Raw genomic sequence first — 16,562 nt, 5'->3', positions numbered from 1 at the left:
TTAGAAGACGATCATGGCGAAACCTTTTTTTTCCCTACCTGTTTCACAGATGATAAAAAATGAGAGGATTATGCCTTTTTTCATATGTTCTTAAGTCATAAACAGGAGCGAAAACAATTTAGATCAGAAAATGAATCACCAGACGTTTTTATTTTCTCAACTACCTCGCAGGGCTTCCGTACCTGTTATCTATATCTATCAATATCTACACTTATCTATATCTACACATATATACATATATAGATATATAGATATATATCTATATATCTATATATCTCATACATTTTGTTTATGAGAGTGGAGTGGAGTCAGTAGAGTACTCTTAGCTGCGTACTGGTCCTACAGTGGAGTTAGGCTGACATCTGGTGACTGGAAAGGAAAGCTAATCCACCTTCGTGAGGCTCATTAAAGTGCAGTGCTCTGCAGAATATGAATATGCAATAACATTAACAACTGTGTCTCTTTGTGAGCGGTGCAGATACCCTCTATTATAAAATGATAAAACGTCACAAGCCAAAGAGTTCCGTCTTCATCCTCCTGTATTAGAGGACGACTTGTTGTCTGTGCAGGTACCAGAACATCCAGAGGACCATGGCCACGGAGGAGGACGGGGGGAGTCCCAGGTTGGAGCGGAGCGGCAGCACAGAGGCTGACCCTGATGCTCCTCAGACAGGTGCACAGCTGAGCCTCCTCACAGCTTAAACTGACTGACACTCTTCTGATGCAGTACATTTTAATGTTGAATATTATATTCATTGTTAGTACATCTAATAACTCAGTGAAGACCTACTTCAGCGCTTAGAAGTACTGAGGAAGTACTTCACCTATCTTCTGTCTGCAGGCCCCGCCTCCCCCGCCTCCCCCGTCAATCACCAGAAGATCAGCCATCTCCTCCAATCACCTGCTGTCAAGTTCATCACACACCCAGAATTCTTCACTGTGTTGCACAGTAACTATGTGAGTGTCCACATACACAGACTGATACCTATTTACAGTGTAGTGTGCTCAGAACTTTATCTTTATGTGTTGAAATAGTCATTATATGATGCTTCCCATGCTGAATCTATATCTATATCTAGCCTCAAAAAGAGGCTATCTTCTCGCTCTGTGTCATGGATCTCCATTGTTGTCCAATAACTATTAAAACGCTACAATGTTGCCCTCCTAACATGTTCCTTCGTCACCATGAACACACACACACACACACACACACACACACACACTGTAGTTTATTTTGACTCAATCCCACACACACCGTCCTGCTGCCACAAATACTCACTAGAGCACCGAATGTGGATTAATCCGCTGCAGAAAATAGTCCCCAACAAAGGCTTTATTTCCTCCTGTTTTAATCACTTCTGATAAAAACTACAAAGGCCAGCTATTAAAGGAAATTACTGAGCCTTTATACTATATCTTTGAAATCAATGAGCTTCGGGCTGTGAGCCTTTTTTATGAGATTTTGACAGTAGGAATAATATAGGTTATTGACTATTCTTTTGATATGAATGAAACGATATCTTGAATTGAAACTCATTGCTGCTCATGTTAGCTGGTTGATAAATAATAAACTGTGTCAGGCGCACCAGGAGAAGTCATTTTCATAAACGTCAAAGCTGTCAACCCGTCCCTGTTCTCTGTCCAGGCGGCCTACCGGATGTTCACCAGCAGCAGTTGTGTGAAACACATGATCCTGAAGGTGCGTCGCGATGCCAGGAACTTTGAGCGCTACCAACATAACCGGGACCTGGTGGTGTTCCTCAACAGGTTCGCAGACACTCAGCTGGAGCTGCCAAGAGGCTGGGAGATCAAGACCGACCCCCAGGGCAAGGTAGGTTAGGCGTGCAGAAGGACCCCTCTAGTGGAAGAGATGGGTGTTAGCGTGTAGAAGGCACTGAGTCACACTTGGAATGCTAGCAAAGCTACATAACCAAAGGGCAAACACTGGACTGATACTGTGATATTTGAGGAACAAAATGTACATTCGTTTGTCGGTTAGTTTTGTGTGTGAGAGAGTCATACCAGTGAGATGAAGTCAAAGTGAGAGGGAACCGATATTCCAGCCATACATCCGCCAAAAAAAGTGCCTTAAAACGTCAGTGTGAGAGCATTTTGCATGTAGAGTTGTTGTAAAAGATTGTTATCAATATGCAAGAGCGTGCCGACTGCAGAGGGCAGCGGCGTTACGGACGCTCGGTGATCCACGATCGTTAAGGATGCTGTGGTTCAAAGTGACCAAGGGACCGAACTTCTGTACGGATGTCAGTTTTTGTCTGCGGACAGACACACAGAGACACGCACGCGACCGAGCGCATGATCCCCTTTTTAGATAAACATACATAATAGCAATAAAATGTATGAACATTTTCATTCCGACTGCTCTGAATCAGTATTTGACAGTACATAGGGTACAGTTTCAGCCCCATCCTTTCTGTCTCCCAGTCTTTCTTCGTGGACCACAACAGTCGAGCCACCACCTTCATTGACCCTCGCATCCCTCTGCAGAACGGCCGGCTGCCCGGCCACCTGGCTCACCGCCAGCATCTGCAGAGACTGCGCAGCTACAGCGCCGGGGAGGTACCCACACTTCACACCTACTCACTAGTTGAATTTAAGACCACATATATTCCCATGACTGGAGTTTCCTGCGTGAGTCCTGTGCTCTCTTACTGTTCGGAGAATGGACCAACCAACAACACTGACTCTAGAGAGCTTTTCATGTTTACTACGTTACCTGAAGGCACCGTAGTTCTCCCAACAGGCTTGTAAAGGGAGGAGTGAGCGGAGGGGTGTTTAGATGCTGCACTAAATCCTACACACTGCTCCTTTAATGTAGTCAGAGAGGCTCTCGATGAGTCACAAGCCTGATTTGGTCCCTACTTGAAGACATGCATCAAAAAAGGCAGTTTTTAAATTTATAGATACATTTTTACAAAAGGCTCAGTGGTTTTCTAAGACAGCTTTTAACTGTAGTTCTTGAACAAACGGTACACGAACAGGAGGACATAGTGCAGTAAACTACAGCGTGTCTATGGTAATGAAGGAACATGTCGACCAGTGCAACAGTGGCACAGATAAAGATACATCAGGCTCTGATACACACAAGACTTTGGAGTCGATACATTTGTTTGTTTGGGTACACATGGGATATGTTGAATAGAAGAAAATCACCAGATGTATCTTTTAAACATCATAGGAAACTTCCACAACTCAGTCATGTTCACTGTACGTTTTAACAACACAACAATTCAGCTGAAGAATGTAAAAAAAGTGCAGGAAGTTTCATGGTTTTCAGGATTTTAGCTCGGATCCTACCAAGACACGAGCAACGCTGGAACAGCAGCTGTGTCTCGGCGTAAAGCGTGTCCCTTTGCCGTTTGTTCTCAGGCCTCGGACGTCTCCAGGAATCGGGGGGCTTCTCTAATGACCAGGCCCGGAAACAGCCTGGTAGCCGCCATACGAAGCCAGCACAACAACTCCCAGCTGAGCGCTCCGTGTAAGCACCGTCATCAGCTCCACCAAACCAAACGCTCACCTTGCTTTAGCCCTCGCTGATTCTGACTTCCTGACTGCTTCTCTCTCTAGCTTACAACGACAAGATCGTGGCGTTCCTTCGACAGCCCAACATATTTGACATGCTGCAGGAGCGACAGCCAAGCCTCAGCAGGAACCACGCGCTGAGGTATGCTTCTTTCTACAAGGGTTGAATCACAAGTTCAATGCCGTGGTGCACGTTGGTGGGTGAGTTGGTGAACTTGGTTTCGGTGCCTTTTCACACAGAGTAGAGCAGGCATCACTTCATGCCATCTGGGGATGTTTCCTCAGACTAGTGCGGGTCGACTGCTCGGCCCCTGAAGTGCTGCTTGCAGCTATGTGGAGAACCGCTCGTCGCTCGCTGACTCTAGTGAAGTGAAGAGTTTGTTACAGCATATCCGACATCCAGCAGCAAAAAGGGAACAGCAGTCAATGAGCCATGGTCTGTTTAGAACACAGACACACACACACACACACACATCATCGTGTTCTCTCGTTCCCTGACAAAATTGTGTTAACTGGCCTGTATTCACTGTTCTTGGTGTCCTCTTTGTGTTCTGTTAGTGAATTGTCTTTTGTCTTGCAATAAACAAAAAATAAAAGAAGAGATTCGGTCCGCAGGGCCCTGAAGCAGCACAGAGCGCTATCACCCGTTTATTATTATTACAGGTCCGCAGCAATATGTCCACTAAGGGTGAAGTGGATCGAATGAATTGTTCTTAAGATATGCAAAGAACACACTCGCGTACACAGATTCTTTGATTGAGAGTTAGATATGAGATTGGAGGGGGAGGGGGGGGTAAACACAGTCCTGAACTGCCCAAATGTCAAGAAGGCTTGTCCAGGTCAGACCGTGAGTCGTCCTCCAGCTAGCTAACTGCTGGTAGGGTTGGTTTGGGTTGCTGTGTTTGTCCATTTGGTTCGGTTTTGACTGAGCAGCTTCACTGTGGAGCAATATCCCCACCCATATTTAACCTGCCAGTCCTGGAATCCAACCAGCAACCCTGTGGTCAAAATGGTGCTTCCATACATAACGTTTGGACCACCACTGCCCCCTGAATGCACACATAGAAGCACTACAATCACCAGAGGTTGAGGTCTGAAGCAGCCGTTAAAGGCGGGAAAACACATAAGGTGACAATGATTTGGATCGTGGAGACTGACGGGACCCCGGTGGGGGACCGGGTCTGTTCTAGTCTGGGGCGATTCCTCCAGTTCCCTCAATAGGCTCTCCAGTCCACAGTCTCCACCAGCCTCTCCATCCATTTCCCTCCTCCTTCAGCCACAATACGGAATGCTTTTTCTTTCTAATCTACATTATATCTAACTTGACGGATGATTGATTGGATCGATGCAAATATTTATCCCAAAATAACTTTGAATACAATTCCATGAACACTGCTGGATGTTTCTTGACGGACAGAGAGCTCAAGAAGTCAGGAAGGATGCATCTCGGTTATCTAACCCACTCATTTTAATTCATCTCAATGTATGAAATAAATAACTGACGAGGACTTTGTCTGGTTGGCTGTTCAGGGAGAAGATCCACTACCTTCGGACAGAAGGTACTCAGGGGGTGGAGAAGCTGTCATGTGACGCCGACCTGGTCATCCTGTTGAGGTAGAGCTCACACTGAAGCCCAGTAAACCCGTGTTGGGTAGCAACCAACGTCTTTTTTCTTTTACTCACAAATTACTTTCACACACATCCGATGCTGTAAAATCATGAATGCATAATGTCTGTTTCCTGCCCTCTAGTCTATTCGAAGAGGAGATCATGTCGTATGTTCCTCCTCACCCCATCCACCCCGGCTTCAGCATCTCTCCTCGCTGCTCCCCCGGCTCCTCGCCACAGAACTCTCCTGGTAGGTCTTCCAGCATGCCGATCACTAAATGTTTGGTGTGAAACGTGCAACATTCCTGGACGTGTTGATGATGTAATAATCCTCGTCGTTGCTGGAAGGTGGCTTCTATCAATATCCTTCGTATTGACGTAAATGAAAACAGATTCCTCTGTCAATGTGAATGGAATCTGGACATTATGAAGGTCATTTTATGGAAGAGTTAACATACCTGAATCCAGGTGAAAGTAAGTTAAAGTTACATTAAGTAATTCCATTAAGTACATTGTCAAATGTATTTCCTGATCAAATCACAACACAACACCAAACCAAGTGAAAAGGAGAATTATATGTCAGTGTTTACCAGCAGAGAGCAGCACAGACCGAACAACACTGACTGTAAAGCCTTCTCAATCGTTTTCATGAGGAGGGAAACAAGTTATCCACGCCAGATTGAAATCAAAAGACCAACTGTCCAATAAAAGCTTGGGGGGGCGGGACCATGGCCTGTGATTATAATTGCTGACTCAAGCTGATGGCTGCCATGACAGTCTTTCACATTAAACTGTTTCCTGTGGGATCTTCTTGGCACAAGACTGTTGTAGTTAACGTCACTGTGAGGATTTTTGAACTGGTTCTGAACCAGTCTCAGTTTAGTCCTGATCCTCTATAGGACCTTCATCAGTAAACGAGACCATCAGAGACAAGATGGTCTGTTTCTATGTAGTTCTTCTTAACGCTCGTCATCGGTGCCACCGGGTCTGATTCTGGTGAAGTCAGATGACATCGTGCAGCTTCAGCTCAGACTCCGGCGGGGCCTGAGCCGCCGGAGGAGGTCCGGGCCGTAGTGCTGGACTCGCTTGGTGCAAGTGAGAGGGGTCTCATCGACAGTGAAGATGCACACTAAGCTAGCACGCTATCTGAAGCGCTCACTTGCTAACACACACGAACACACTAACCTCAGAATGGTAATCACTGCTGTTTGACAGAGCCTGCTGCGCTGTTAGGGTGCACTAATGTCATCTTAATGAGCCACAAGTCTGTGTGTGTGTGTGTGTGTGTGTGTGTGTGTGTGTGTGTGTGTGTGTGTGTGTGTGTGTGTGTGTGTGTGTGTGTGTGTGTTGGGTTATGCATGTTATTGATGCGAGGGTCTATAAAGGGTAATTGGGTCACAGCAGGGAAGCCTGCCTTGTAATTGTGCTTCATTCATTAGTTGCTTTACTTTCTTTGTGGGAACCTGAAGCGGTAAAACAAACCCTCATCAGTGGGTTTCAGCCCACAGAGATCACTCAGTTCTTCTTGACTCTAGAAATGTGTTTCTGATAGCTGCCAGGGGAGGGAGACGTACAAACTGTCCTAATGTCTTATTCCACAGGATTATTTTCTCTTCCACATTGGCAGCGTGAGACAGATTGACTTGTCCAAAGCAGATTTAATGTGAGCTATATTCTGACTGTAAGCAGCACAGTTAACAACAGACTTCTCCTGTTTGAGTGACATGAGAAGTCATTTCCAGGCTAAAGGTAAACTTGGACCAGTCACGGTTCCAGGTGTCAACACTGTAATCTGTGGTTCAATCCAAAAGAATCATCTCCTGTCTTTAGCCAATAATAAATATAAGCGTTTAACCACATGTAGAAGTCACGATCACCAGTATTAAACCTATTCACATATTTGTATACACTTTGTCTCTACTTCATTTCTTCGACAGTGTATGAGAGCCGTTGTAGGTCTAAATAATAATAACAAAATAAATGCCTTTTTCCCCCACAAATGAATGACTTAATAATCTCACAAACAGTCAAGTGTTTTTTTCCTGTAAATTTACAAGTTTAATGTCATAAATTCTGAGTTCTTTCTCTGAATATTACCTTCCTTCCCCGGTTCCAAAACTATTGAACTATTTAAACTATTAGTCCAACATTTCAGAGTAAAATAAACTGAAATATTTTTTCACCACTGAATTTACTGTCATCTTCTAAAATATAATGCACTGTTGTCCTTTGAACTATATAAAGAAGTTCAGATTGAGTCTAGCTTGACAGACTTCAACATTAAAATAACAATATTACTCATCCAATAATATAATCATACAACCCTCTGAATGCATTTCACATCATGAGCACTTTGACTTTTAATACCTGAATGACATTTTGTTGCTCATCCCTCTGTTGTGAGTATTTTGACCGATGGTATTCGTGCTTAGAGGATCTCCGTCGATCATCGTGTTCTGGAACATGTTGCCTCATATCGATGACATTTAAAGTCTTACAGAGTCAAGCACCTTCGTGACATTATTCTGACACCATTAAGCTCCTGGCATTTTATCTACAAGAGCTGTGAAACCTCGAAATGTCAGACTCAGATTTCATACAAAAAAGTGTTGTGTGTGTGTGTGTGTGTGTGTGTGTGTGTGTGTGTGTGTGTGTGTGTGTGTGTGTGTGTGTGTGTGTGTGTGTGTGTGTGTGTGTGTGTGTGTGTGTGTGTGTACAGGCCTGCAGAGGGCGAGGGCTCCAGCTCCTTACCGCAGAGACTTTGAAGCCAAACTGAGAAACTTCTACAGGAAATTGGAAGCCAAGGGCTACGGACAGGGCCCGGGAAAGATCAAGTAAGCCTGGGATTACCCGTGTGAAACCACTTATTGTATCAGCGCAGCAGAAATGAGAGGTGGACGGCTCTGATACAGTGTTTCTATCATCTCTATCTCTGTAATCGACGGTAGCAAGTTACAGAGGATGTGATCGTAAATATCCTGATCACAGTTGTGACACAGCTCACAATCTGACCCACATACAGTCCATGTTAATTATGAGATCTGATCTATTGTGTATCTCCATTTTTTATCGTAGTAGTGTTGCAGTGTGTTGTGCTTCACAGTTCAAATACATTTTCCCCACCAGAATTGTATTCTTTCCCTTGTTGCAAAATATAAATGCAGAGAAAGTGAACAGTTGAGTGTGTGAGCTGTGGAAACAGAATCCAGGGCCCTGCATGTAACCGGAGAGCGGTCCTGGTCGTTTGCAGGTTGCTGATCAGGAGAGAACACTTGCTGGAGGGAACCTTTAACCAGGTGATGGCATACTCCCGCAAAGAGCTGCAGAGGAACAAACTCTACGTCTCTTTCCTGGGAGAGGAGGGGTGAGACACACACACACACACACACACACACACAGGGTTACAGTGCAGGGTATGTTATGCTGTTCTTACGAGCTTTTGAAGCTCAAACTTGTGGGATTGAATTTGCCAACATGCTTGTTTTCACTGCTGGTTACAATATGAAAAGGGTCCAGTGTGCAGCATTTCTGGGGACTTATCTGTAGAAATGGAATACAATATTCACAAGTATAGTTCATCAATGTATAATCTCCTGAAACCAAGCATCGTTGTGTTTTAGCTCTTCATATCTACACACAGCTGAGGCTCAATCCCAGGGCGTCAAATCCTGCCGGCAGTGTGGGGGGGGGTGGTCCTGGTCCTGTAGGCTATCCACTTGTTGACTTCAGGGAAGTGAAGTAGTTTGTTATAGCATTCTAGATGTAAGAGGCTATATGCAGCATCCAGCAGCCAAAGTGAATTGAAGTCAATGAGCCTCTGTCAGGCGGCAACCTCTGGTTCTGAAAAGTGAAGCCAATGCTTCATGTCTTCAACCTGCATTCTCTCTAGTGTCCACCAGGGGGCGACTCCTCTGGTTGTATAGAAGTCTAGTCTAAAATGACTCTACTTCTCTCTTGATTTATTCCCTCAGTAAACATTGTAAACATGAGTTTATGGTCTCAATCTCTAGTTTACAGTCTTCTTCAATACAGCATGATGTTCATTTAGTACATTATGCTCCATTTAGAGTCAACCAGACCATAAAGAGGGGATGCTTTAGGGCGGGGCTTACTGTGATTGACAGGTTGCTGTATAGTATACCATTACAGAATGTGTGAAGATGTTCCCTCTCTGTCTTGTCTCCTCAGATTGGACTACAGTGGTCCGTCCAGAGAGTTCTTCTTCCTCTTGTCTCAGGAGTTGTTTAATCCGTACTACGGTCTGTTTGAATACTCGGCTAACGATACCTACACCGTTCAAATCAGCCCCATGTCAGCTTTCGTTGAGAACCACCTGGAATGGTAAATCATCGTTCTAAATTCTTTTTTTAGCTTTAATCTGTGAAAACAGGTGTTTTGTTGTAATACTTATTCTGGCCACAAGAGGCTGATGTTCACCTCTACCCCATGTCTTTAATAGGACGTAAAGCATATTAAATACATTTCTAGACAAAGGACAAACATGACGGTAATGTTACTTAACTTGCTAACACAATAAATGAAGAGTGCGTGGAGAAATTCAAACTCACCTGGAAGAAAACATGAAGGCCTTCAGTCCTTTTGAGAACGTGGGGTAGAGGTGCACTTCAGCCTCTTGTGGTTGTAACGAGTATCACAACAACAAACAATTCAAACGTTCCTGACTAAAAGAAGGAATCCACCACCTAGAATCCACCTGTTTTTAAGTCGTAAACCCAAAAGAGAAGTTTAGATCGGACTCATTCTCTCACTCGTGTCTCTGGGCTTCCGTAGATAAGTCTGTTCAGTTGATCTTTCAGACCACATCTTTACTGCTTTTCATAAATACATCATATTAAGATTAATCGTGGGTCTTTGACACTCGAATGTCATTAAACAACACAAATGCCTTATTGATTGGAGGTGACAGTATAAAAAGCTTGATTTATAGAATTCTTTATTAAAGAAAGAAAGATTGTACTATTTGAAGAATTGCAGGTTTTCTGCAGATTACTGACCGTGTAGTCATTATGGGCCAATGAGTGTGTGTTTTGCTACAAACACTGATATTGATCTATGATTTAAAGTGACAAAATAGACACATGTTTGCATACAAATGTGTTATTAGTTTCACTCCCTTTAGCAGCCTGACTTTGACATCAACAGTGACATTCAGAAAAGAAAAAAAGTGAATTTAGAGAATACTGTATTTAGTATCAGGCCCATCCTCATTTTACTAGTTCATGTGTCAAAGTTGTGTTCTACTGATTCTATTGTTGGTTCTAATGTCCCCTGTGTGTGTGTGTGTGTGTGTGTGTGTGTGTGTGTGTGTGTGTGTGTGTGTGTCCAGGTTCCGCTTCAGTGGGCGTATCCTGGGCCTGGCTCTGATCCATCAGTACCTGCTGGATGCTTTCTTCACCAGACCCTTCTACAAGGCCCTGCTCCGACTGTCAGTACACCCACTACATGTTTGTTCTTCTGCAGACACACATACTCTGAGAGCGTGAATGCCCATGAATACACGTTTATTTTCTGCGTAGACGATGTTGGGCGACTTGTCTCTTTAAGGCTTCGTTAGGCATGATGCTTCTTTGATTTAAAGTCAAAAGGTACAGCACTGAGGATGTAAAATGTAAAGAGAGAAGTCAACTCCATTGGCTACAGTGACTATCCTGAAGGAGCATCCAATCAGTGAGACGTGACGAGCAGGAGTTCTACATCAAACTGTTCAGGGAACTAATCCCCTGGATTCTGTGGTCAATTCTGGATTCGTTCATCAACTGCGATCATGTGGATTGTGCAGCAATGTGTTCAGTGGTTTTATGTGTGAGCTCCGTGTGTCCCTTCAGGTCCACAGACCTGTCTGATCTGGAGTATCTGGACGAGGAGTTCCACCAGTCTCTGCAGTGGATGAAGGACAACGACATCACCGACATCCTGGACCTCACCTTCACCGTCAATGAGGAGGTCTTCGGCCAGGTCAGCGCGTGTGACATACAGCGCAGTACTGTCAACCTGGAGTGTGTGTTTGTTTCCACAATGACGAGCTTTCTGCACGCTGCCTCTTGGGTTGCCAGGTGACGGAGCGGGAGCTGAAGTCGGGCGGCTCCAACCTCCAGGTGACTGAGAAGAACAAGAAGGACTACATCGAGCGAATGGCCAAGTGGAGGGTGGAGAGAGGGGTGGTGCAGCAGACGGAGGCGATGGTCAGAGGCTTCTACGAGGTAAACAAGGCTGTTCGGTTCATAGCACCACCAGATGCTTTAACAACAACACCGTCACCTTCATTTATAAATAGACCAATGAGGTCACAGGCCCTCTGGAACCAGCTGTAGGGAGTGATATTTTAAACAATAAGACAATATGATAACAAGTCTTAAATCATAATCCACAGTGGAACACTTTCCCACATGTCAACGCCTCCAAACAATCCACTCTATGACTATAAAATTCATAGTATATATATATATATATATATATATATATATATATATATATATATATATACTATAATAGTTCATATAGACTGCATGCATCATAATACACACGAGTGCGCCCACACAGCTGAACAGAAACATGTGCTTGTCGTGTGTCTCCGTCTCAGGTGGTGGACTCCAGGCTGGTGTCTGTGTTCGATGCGCGGGAGCTGGAGCTGGTGATCGCCGGCACGGTCGAGATCGACCTCATTGACTGGAGGAGCAACACCGAGTACAGAGGAGGTGTGTGTGTGTGTGTGTGTGTGTGTGTGTGTGTGTGTGTGTGTGTGTGTGTGTGTGTGTGTGTGTGTGAGGTGTGTAAAAGCCATAGGCTGTATACACGGATACGTGGACGACGCGTCTCCACTTCCTCCCACTGCACACAGCCATCTGTCAGAGTCAGTGTCAGCGACTGGGGAGTGAAGCTGCGGTATGGAGCTCACCTAGCTGCTGCGTTAGCACCACTGTAGCTGTTTGGCTAGAAAGACACAAACCATAATATCTCTATGAATACATACAAAAAAATCAAAGTGACTCGTGTTCTATTACACAAACTCTCTGTCGGTGTTTCAGAAACATCATCTATGATATGAACACACAAGAGGGTCCCACAGCGCTCATCGTTTTAAGTCAGTGGTTGCTAAGCTAGCTAGCGAAACGGTGCTGACAATGTACCATAGACTGTGCTGCCTCCATCTGTACTCAGCTAGCTGCTATATTAGTGTAGCAGAGGGATGCTAGGCAGACTAAGCTAGCGATGCTAATTTGCATCAATCGTATGTGATAATCTCTACGCCTCTAGCACTTTGATTTCTTTAGTTTGTCCCATCGGCTAATATGGAGGAGCGGGCTTTATGACTCGAGATGTTTTGTCTTCACTTTCAGGGGGCTGTCATGTCGTCCGTCTTTATATACAGTCTCTGATCAAACAGTCCCTGAAATACTGCAACAGCCTCTTAATCCTCGTATGAACATGAACATTCATATATTGATCAAAAGTGATCAGATCAGCCAGAGCACATCTGGATGTAGTTTGTGTTTCATTTCACTGAGATCTTAGAACTAAACTTCACAGTACTGGACTCTGAGTGGTCAGCAGCAGCAGCAGCTCCGCTTTCATTCACATTTCATTTGAGTCTTTCCAGTTTACATGTTGCTGGTCTAATGTACCTGTTTCCTTCAATAGGTGTGAAGACTCTATATAAGCAAAAATGTTTTCCATTAGGAATCTTGCAGTCAAAATACCAATATTGACCTTTTATAGTTTCATTTAATGACAAATTACATCCGTTTCTTGTTCCACACCGTGTGCATTATTCTGTCACGTGTTGACTCCCTGACTCCATCACCAGGTTACCATGACGGCCACATAGTGATGCGCTGGTTCTGGGCTGCCGTGGAGCGATTCAACAACGAGCAGCGCCTCCGGCTGCTGCAGTTCGTCACCGGGACGTCCAGCGTGCCGTACGAGGGCTTCGCCGCGCTGCGGGGGTCCAACGGCCTGCGGCGCTTCTGTATCGAGAAGTGGGGCAAAGTCACATCGCTACCCAGGTATCTGAAGCCTCGCTCTAACCGATCCGCTCTCAGCACTTTGTTCCTCCGAGTCAAAGTTCCTGCTGCCTGCTTCGCCCCTCACACTCCACAGAGGGCTCGGTTCGATCACTTGGTTCAGGCCGAAGGTGATCGGATGAGCTCGTCACAGTCCTGTGACAGCCGCAGATACGGGATTGTTGGCTTTTTTTTTGTCAGAGCATTTGATTTATCGATTGCTGCCGGGGGAATTCAAACAAATATAACAAAGACATTTTTTTTCCAACCCTAGGTAATTATTTTTCATTCTAATTGTTGCAGCTCTAGCATCACCTGATTTATCAGCTCACTATCAGCAAACACTGTTAACACTCTTGTTTCCCATGAGTCAACTTCTGAATGAATACAAAGTCATATTAGTGTGGGGAAACAATACAGTTTAACTTCATCATTGCTCTGGTTTCATACAGACCTCCTTTTATCTTGTAGAATCAAAAAACAACAACTCTACTTTCAGATTGTTGCCTGCATTTTGTTGTAATATTCAGGAGGCGGTGAAGACGTTTAAAATCGCATCATTTAGCATCACAGCCACTGAAATTGCAAACCATCCTCGCTCCCAACTCGTCAAATACTGATACACACCAAGGCTCCTTTTAGCATCTGTGTGAGATGCACCAGGCTTCAACTGGTGTAAACGACGTAAACCCATACGAGTCGTCATTAGAAGCCAAGAGCAACTGATGTAGTATGAAGTCACCACAGAGAGGAGGTCGGGGGACCGCTGTTCATCAAAGTGTATCTAGAAAAAAGACACGATGCATGTAGTAACAAGCTGAAACTTGACATGTTGTCTCCGACATGTTTAAAACTGACTAGAAGGGAACCTGAAGCTCCTAGTTTGGAGCTCGGGGCCACTGACCGAGCTGCCGTGTTGAACGGGTTGGCAGTGAGAACATGTTGGAAATTGTTCCAAAATGTCACCTCTGTATTTATGCTTCCGAAGCAACAATACTTTCGGGCTTCAGTCCCTGCAGGTGACTACGTAGCACTTTGGACCCGTGACATGAACAGGTCCAAAGTCCTTCCTTTGACTCAAAGGGTCGCGGTGGCTGGTGAGATGAATAAATCTGCTTACCACCTATAAATGTACCGTGGCTTTTGGGTCACGCTCTGACGATGCTCGGGCTCAGCAGAGCAGCTATTTTTGGTACTTGACCTCCTCTGTGTTTCAAGTAGATGTGATGTTGTGCGTTCGTCTGACCTTTCGGCAGGACTTTGATTCAACAGACAGCGGTTAAAACGTGAGCGTGCTCAGCAGAGACAAAGAGCGGGGCTCGGGTTTCTCTGCGGAGCGGGGAAAAAGGGCCAGAGCTCTACTTCGTGGTCGGTGGGAGCTTCAGCATCAGCACATATACTGCAGGGCTACTGATGTGTGTTGAGGTGGTTTTAAAGTGAAACTCTGTGACTTTAGAAGGAAGAAATAACATTCAAATAAAGAAACAGCTCAGTTCTAAACATTCAGGGGTTTTGCTGTTACACCTTTACTTTGACATGTAGCTTGTCGTTGCTAAAGTAAGCTAATGTTAGCAAACTGTAGGTAGATCTTACTGTGTACTGGACATGCATGGACTTTCTAACACTTCTCTACTGCTGCTGCATTTGTTTTTAGAATGAACTATTAGCCTGTAATTGTCACTTGAGGCCACAGGGGGCCGCTGTTCAGCAACTAATACATGGACTCATGTTAGAGGTTCCCTGTGCAGCAGAACACAGCGAGGTGGCTGAGCTCTGAAGAACTGTCTCTCCAGTATTTTGAATGCAGCATTGCTTACAGTCTCTGCCCTTTGCTACGGCCGCCTGTGATTGGTTGAGTAGTGTGACATCATCGGACAGATTGGGGACAGGGTTAACGACGGCGAAACTAAATCAGACATCACTTTACTAACTCTCACACAACTTGTGCAAACTTGTACAAGTTTGACGTAGTGTTGCTGTTGTTAAACCTGGACCCAGTTTGCTTTAACTCAATCGATTTACTCCTTTTTTTAGATTGAGAGAAAAACAAAGTTATCTTCAAGATTTCCGGGTAACAAGGGGCGAGTAATTAATATACAGATGGTTATTTAAAGGGTGAAGCATTCCTTTAAGAAGACTGATAAGGTAAGGTATGTATTAGGGTGGAGCCAGGAGACGTTAAGCTGAGCTCTGCAAAAAGACTTTAAGCAGGTTGAAACAATACAGACAAATGTATGTAAAAACCACACATTGTCATTTCACAGTGTTCCTGCTTGTTTCCTGGCAACCCCATGATGACACTGAAGGGAGTCACTGTGCACAGCCCTGAAAAGTCAAGTCGGTTTCAAGTAAAACCACAACTTGTAGTTTTTACAGTAACACGGTTCAGATAAAACAAACGAGATATAAGCTGTAGAGGTTCTGGTTTCCACCTATGTCCAGTCTTTATTCTAAGCTCAGCTTAATGCATCATACTAACACAAGACTCACATCATCCTTCTCATCTAACTCTCAGCAAGAAAGCAAGATTAATTAAATATTCCTTTAAGTGTGACTCCATACTCATAGTCTCTCTCTCTCTCTCTCTCTGTCTCTCTCTCTCTCTCTTTCTCTCACTCTCTCTCTCTGTCTCTCTCTCTTTCTCTGTGTCTCTCTCTCTCTCTCTGTCTCTCTGTCTGTCTCTCTCTCTTTCTCTCTCTCTCTCTCTTTCTTCTCTCTCTCTCTCTCTCTCTCTCTCTCTCTCTCTCTCTCTCTCTCTCTTCTCTCTCTCTCTCTCTCTGTGTCTCTCTCTCTCTCGCTCTCTGTCTCTCACTCTCCCTCTCTCTGTCTCTCTCTCTCTCTCTCTCTGTCTCTCTCTCTCTCTCTCTCTCCTCTCTCTCTCTCTCTCTCTCCTCTCTCTCTCTCTCTCTCTCTCTCTCTCTCTCAGGGCTCACACCTGTTTCAACCGTCTGGACCTGCCTCCATACCCCTCATACACCATGCTGTATGAGAAGCTGCTCATCGCTGTGGAGGAAACCAGCACGTTTGGCCTGGAGTGAGCATCAGCACCGCATCCCTCTCTGCGGGACGCCGGCTGGGCTAAAACACGTTGAAATGTTGTTGGCTCGATACGTCGTAAAGATTCCTGGATTGTACTCGACAAAGTTTTTGGTCATGTGGATATATGTCACTGTTATGGTACTGTGTGTTAGGTCTCTCACTTAGCTACGAGGATCTTTACGACAGCACCCGGCACTTATAGCTACACAATAGCACTGAAAAATAATGACTTTACATACAGTCTAATACAAAGACTATGGCCGCTACATACTTGACAACTTGTTGGAGTTTATCTTTAGATATATTCTTACTACTCAGTTAAAAATCTGAATTCACAGCAAGGAGTGATAAAGT

The 16,562-nt window shown here is 44.7% G+C and overlaps 1 protein-coding gene across 3 annotated transcripts in view; it reads left to right on the top strand.

The window, feature by feature from the left end:
* Positions 1-16,556, top strand: part of LOC137871704 (E3 ubiquitin-protein ligase HECW1) — a 51,577-nt gene extending 35,021 nt beyond the window's left edge. For all 3 annotated transcript variants that reach the window (XM_068709608.1, XM_068709606.1, XM_068709607.1), the window contains 17 exons: positions 570-673; positions 842-957; positions 1,646-1,831; positions 2,443-2,577; positions 3,388-3,496; positions 3,586-3,682; positions 5,071-5,154; positions 5,292-5,398; positions 7,868-7,982; positions 8,399-8,512; positions 9,337-9,489; positions 10,496-10,594; positions 10,995-11,124; positions 11,223-11,369; positions 11,750-11,864; positions 12,974-13,172; positions 16,096-16,556. In XM_068709608.1, the coding sequence (XP_068565709.1) occupies positions 570-673; positions 842-957; positions 1,646-1,831; positions 2,443-2,577; positions 3,388-3,496; positions 3,586-3,682; positions 5,071-5,154; positions 5,292-5,398; positions 7,868-7,982; positions 8,399-8,512; positions 9,337-9,489; positions 10,496-10,594; positions 10,995-11,124; positions 11,223-11,369; positions 11,750-11,864; positions 12,974-13,172; positions 16,096-16,207 (2,122 nt within the window). In that variant the 3' untranslated portion in view covers positions 16,208-16,556. The remainder of the gene's footprint in view (positions 1-569; positions 674-841; positions 958-1,645; positions 1,832-2,442; positions 2,578-3,387; positions 3,497-3,585; positions 3,683-5,070; positions 5,155-5,291; positions 5,399-7,867; positions 7,983-8,398; positions 8,513-9,336; positions 9,490-10,495; positions 10,595-10,994; positions 11,125-11,222; positions 11,370-11,749; positions 11,865-12,973; positions 13,173-16,095) is intronic.
* The last annotated feature ends 6 nt before the right edge of the window (positions 16,557-16,562 follow it).

The sequence above is a fragment of the Cebidichthys violaceus genome, unplaced genomic scaffold, assembly GCF_023349555.1.
Source record: "Cebidichthys violaceus isolate CVI_PGR_0920_01 unplaced genomic scaffold, fCebVio1.0.p SCAF_15, whole genome shotgun sequence".
NCBI classification, from domain to species: domain Eukaryota; kingdom Metazoa; phylum Chordata; class Actinopteri; order Perciformes; family Stichaeidae; genus Cebidichthys; species Cebidichthys violaceus.
Note: the sequence above shows the minus strand (reverse complement) of the source record. Positions and strands in the feature narration are given on the sequence as shown.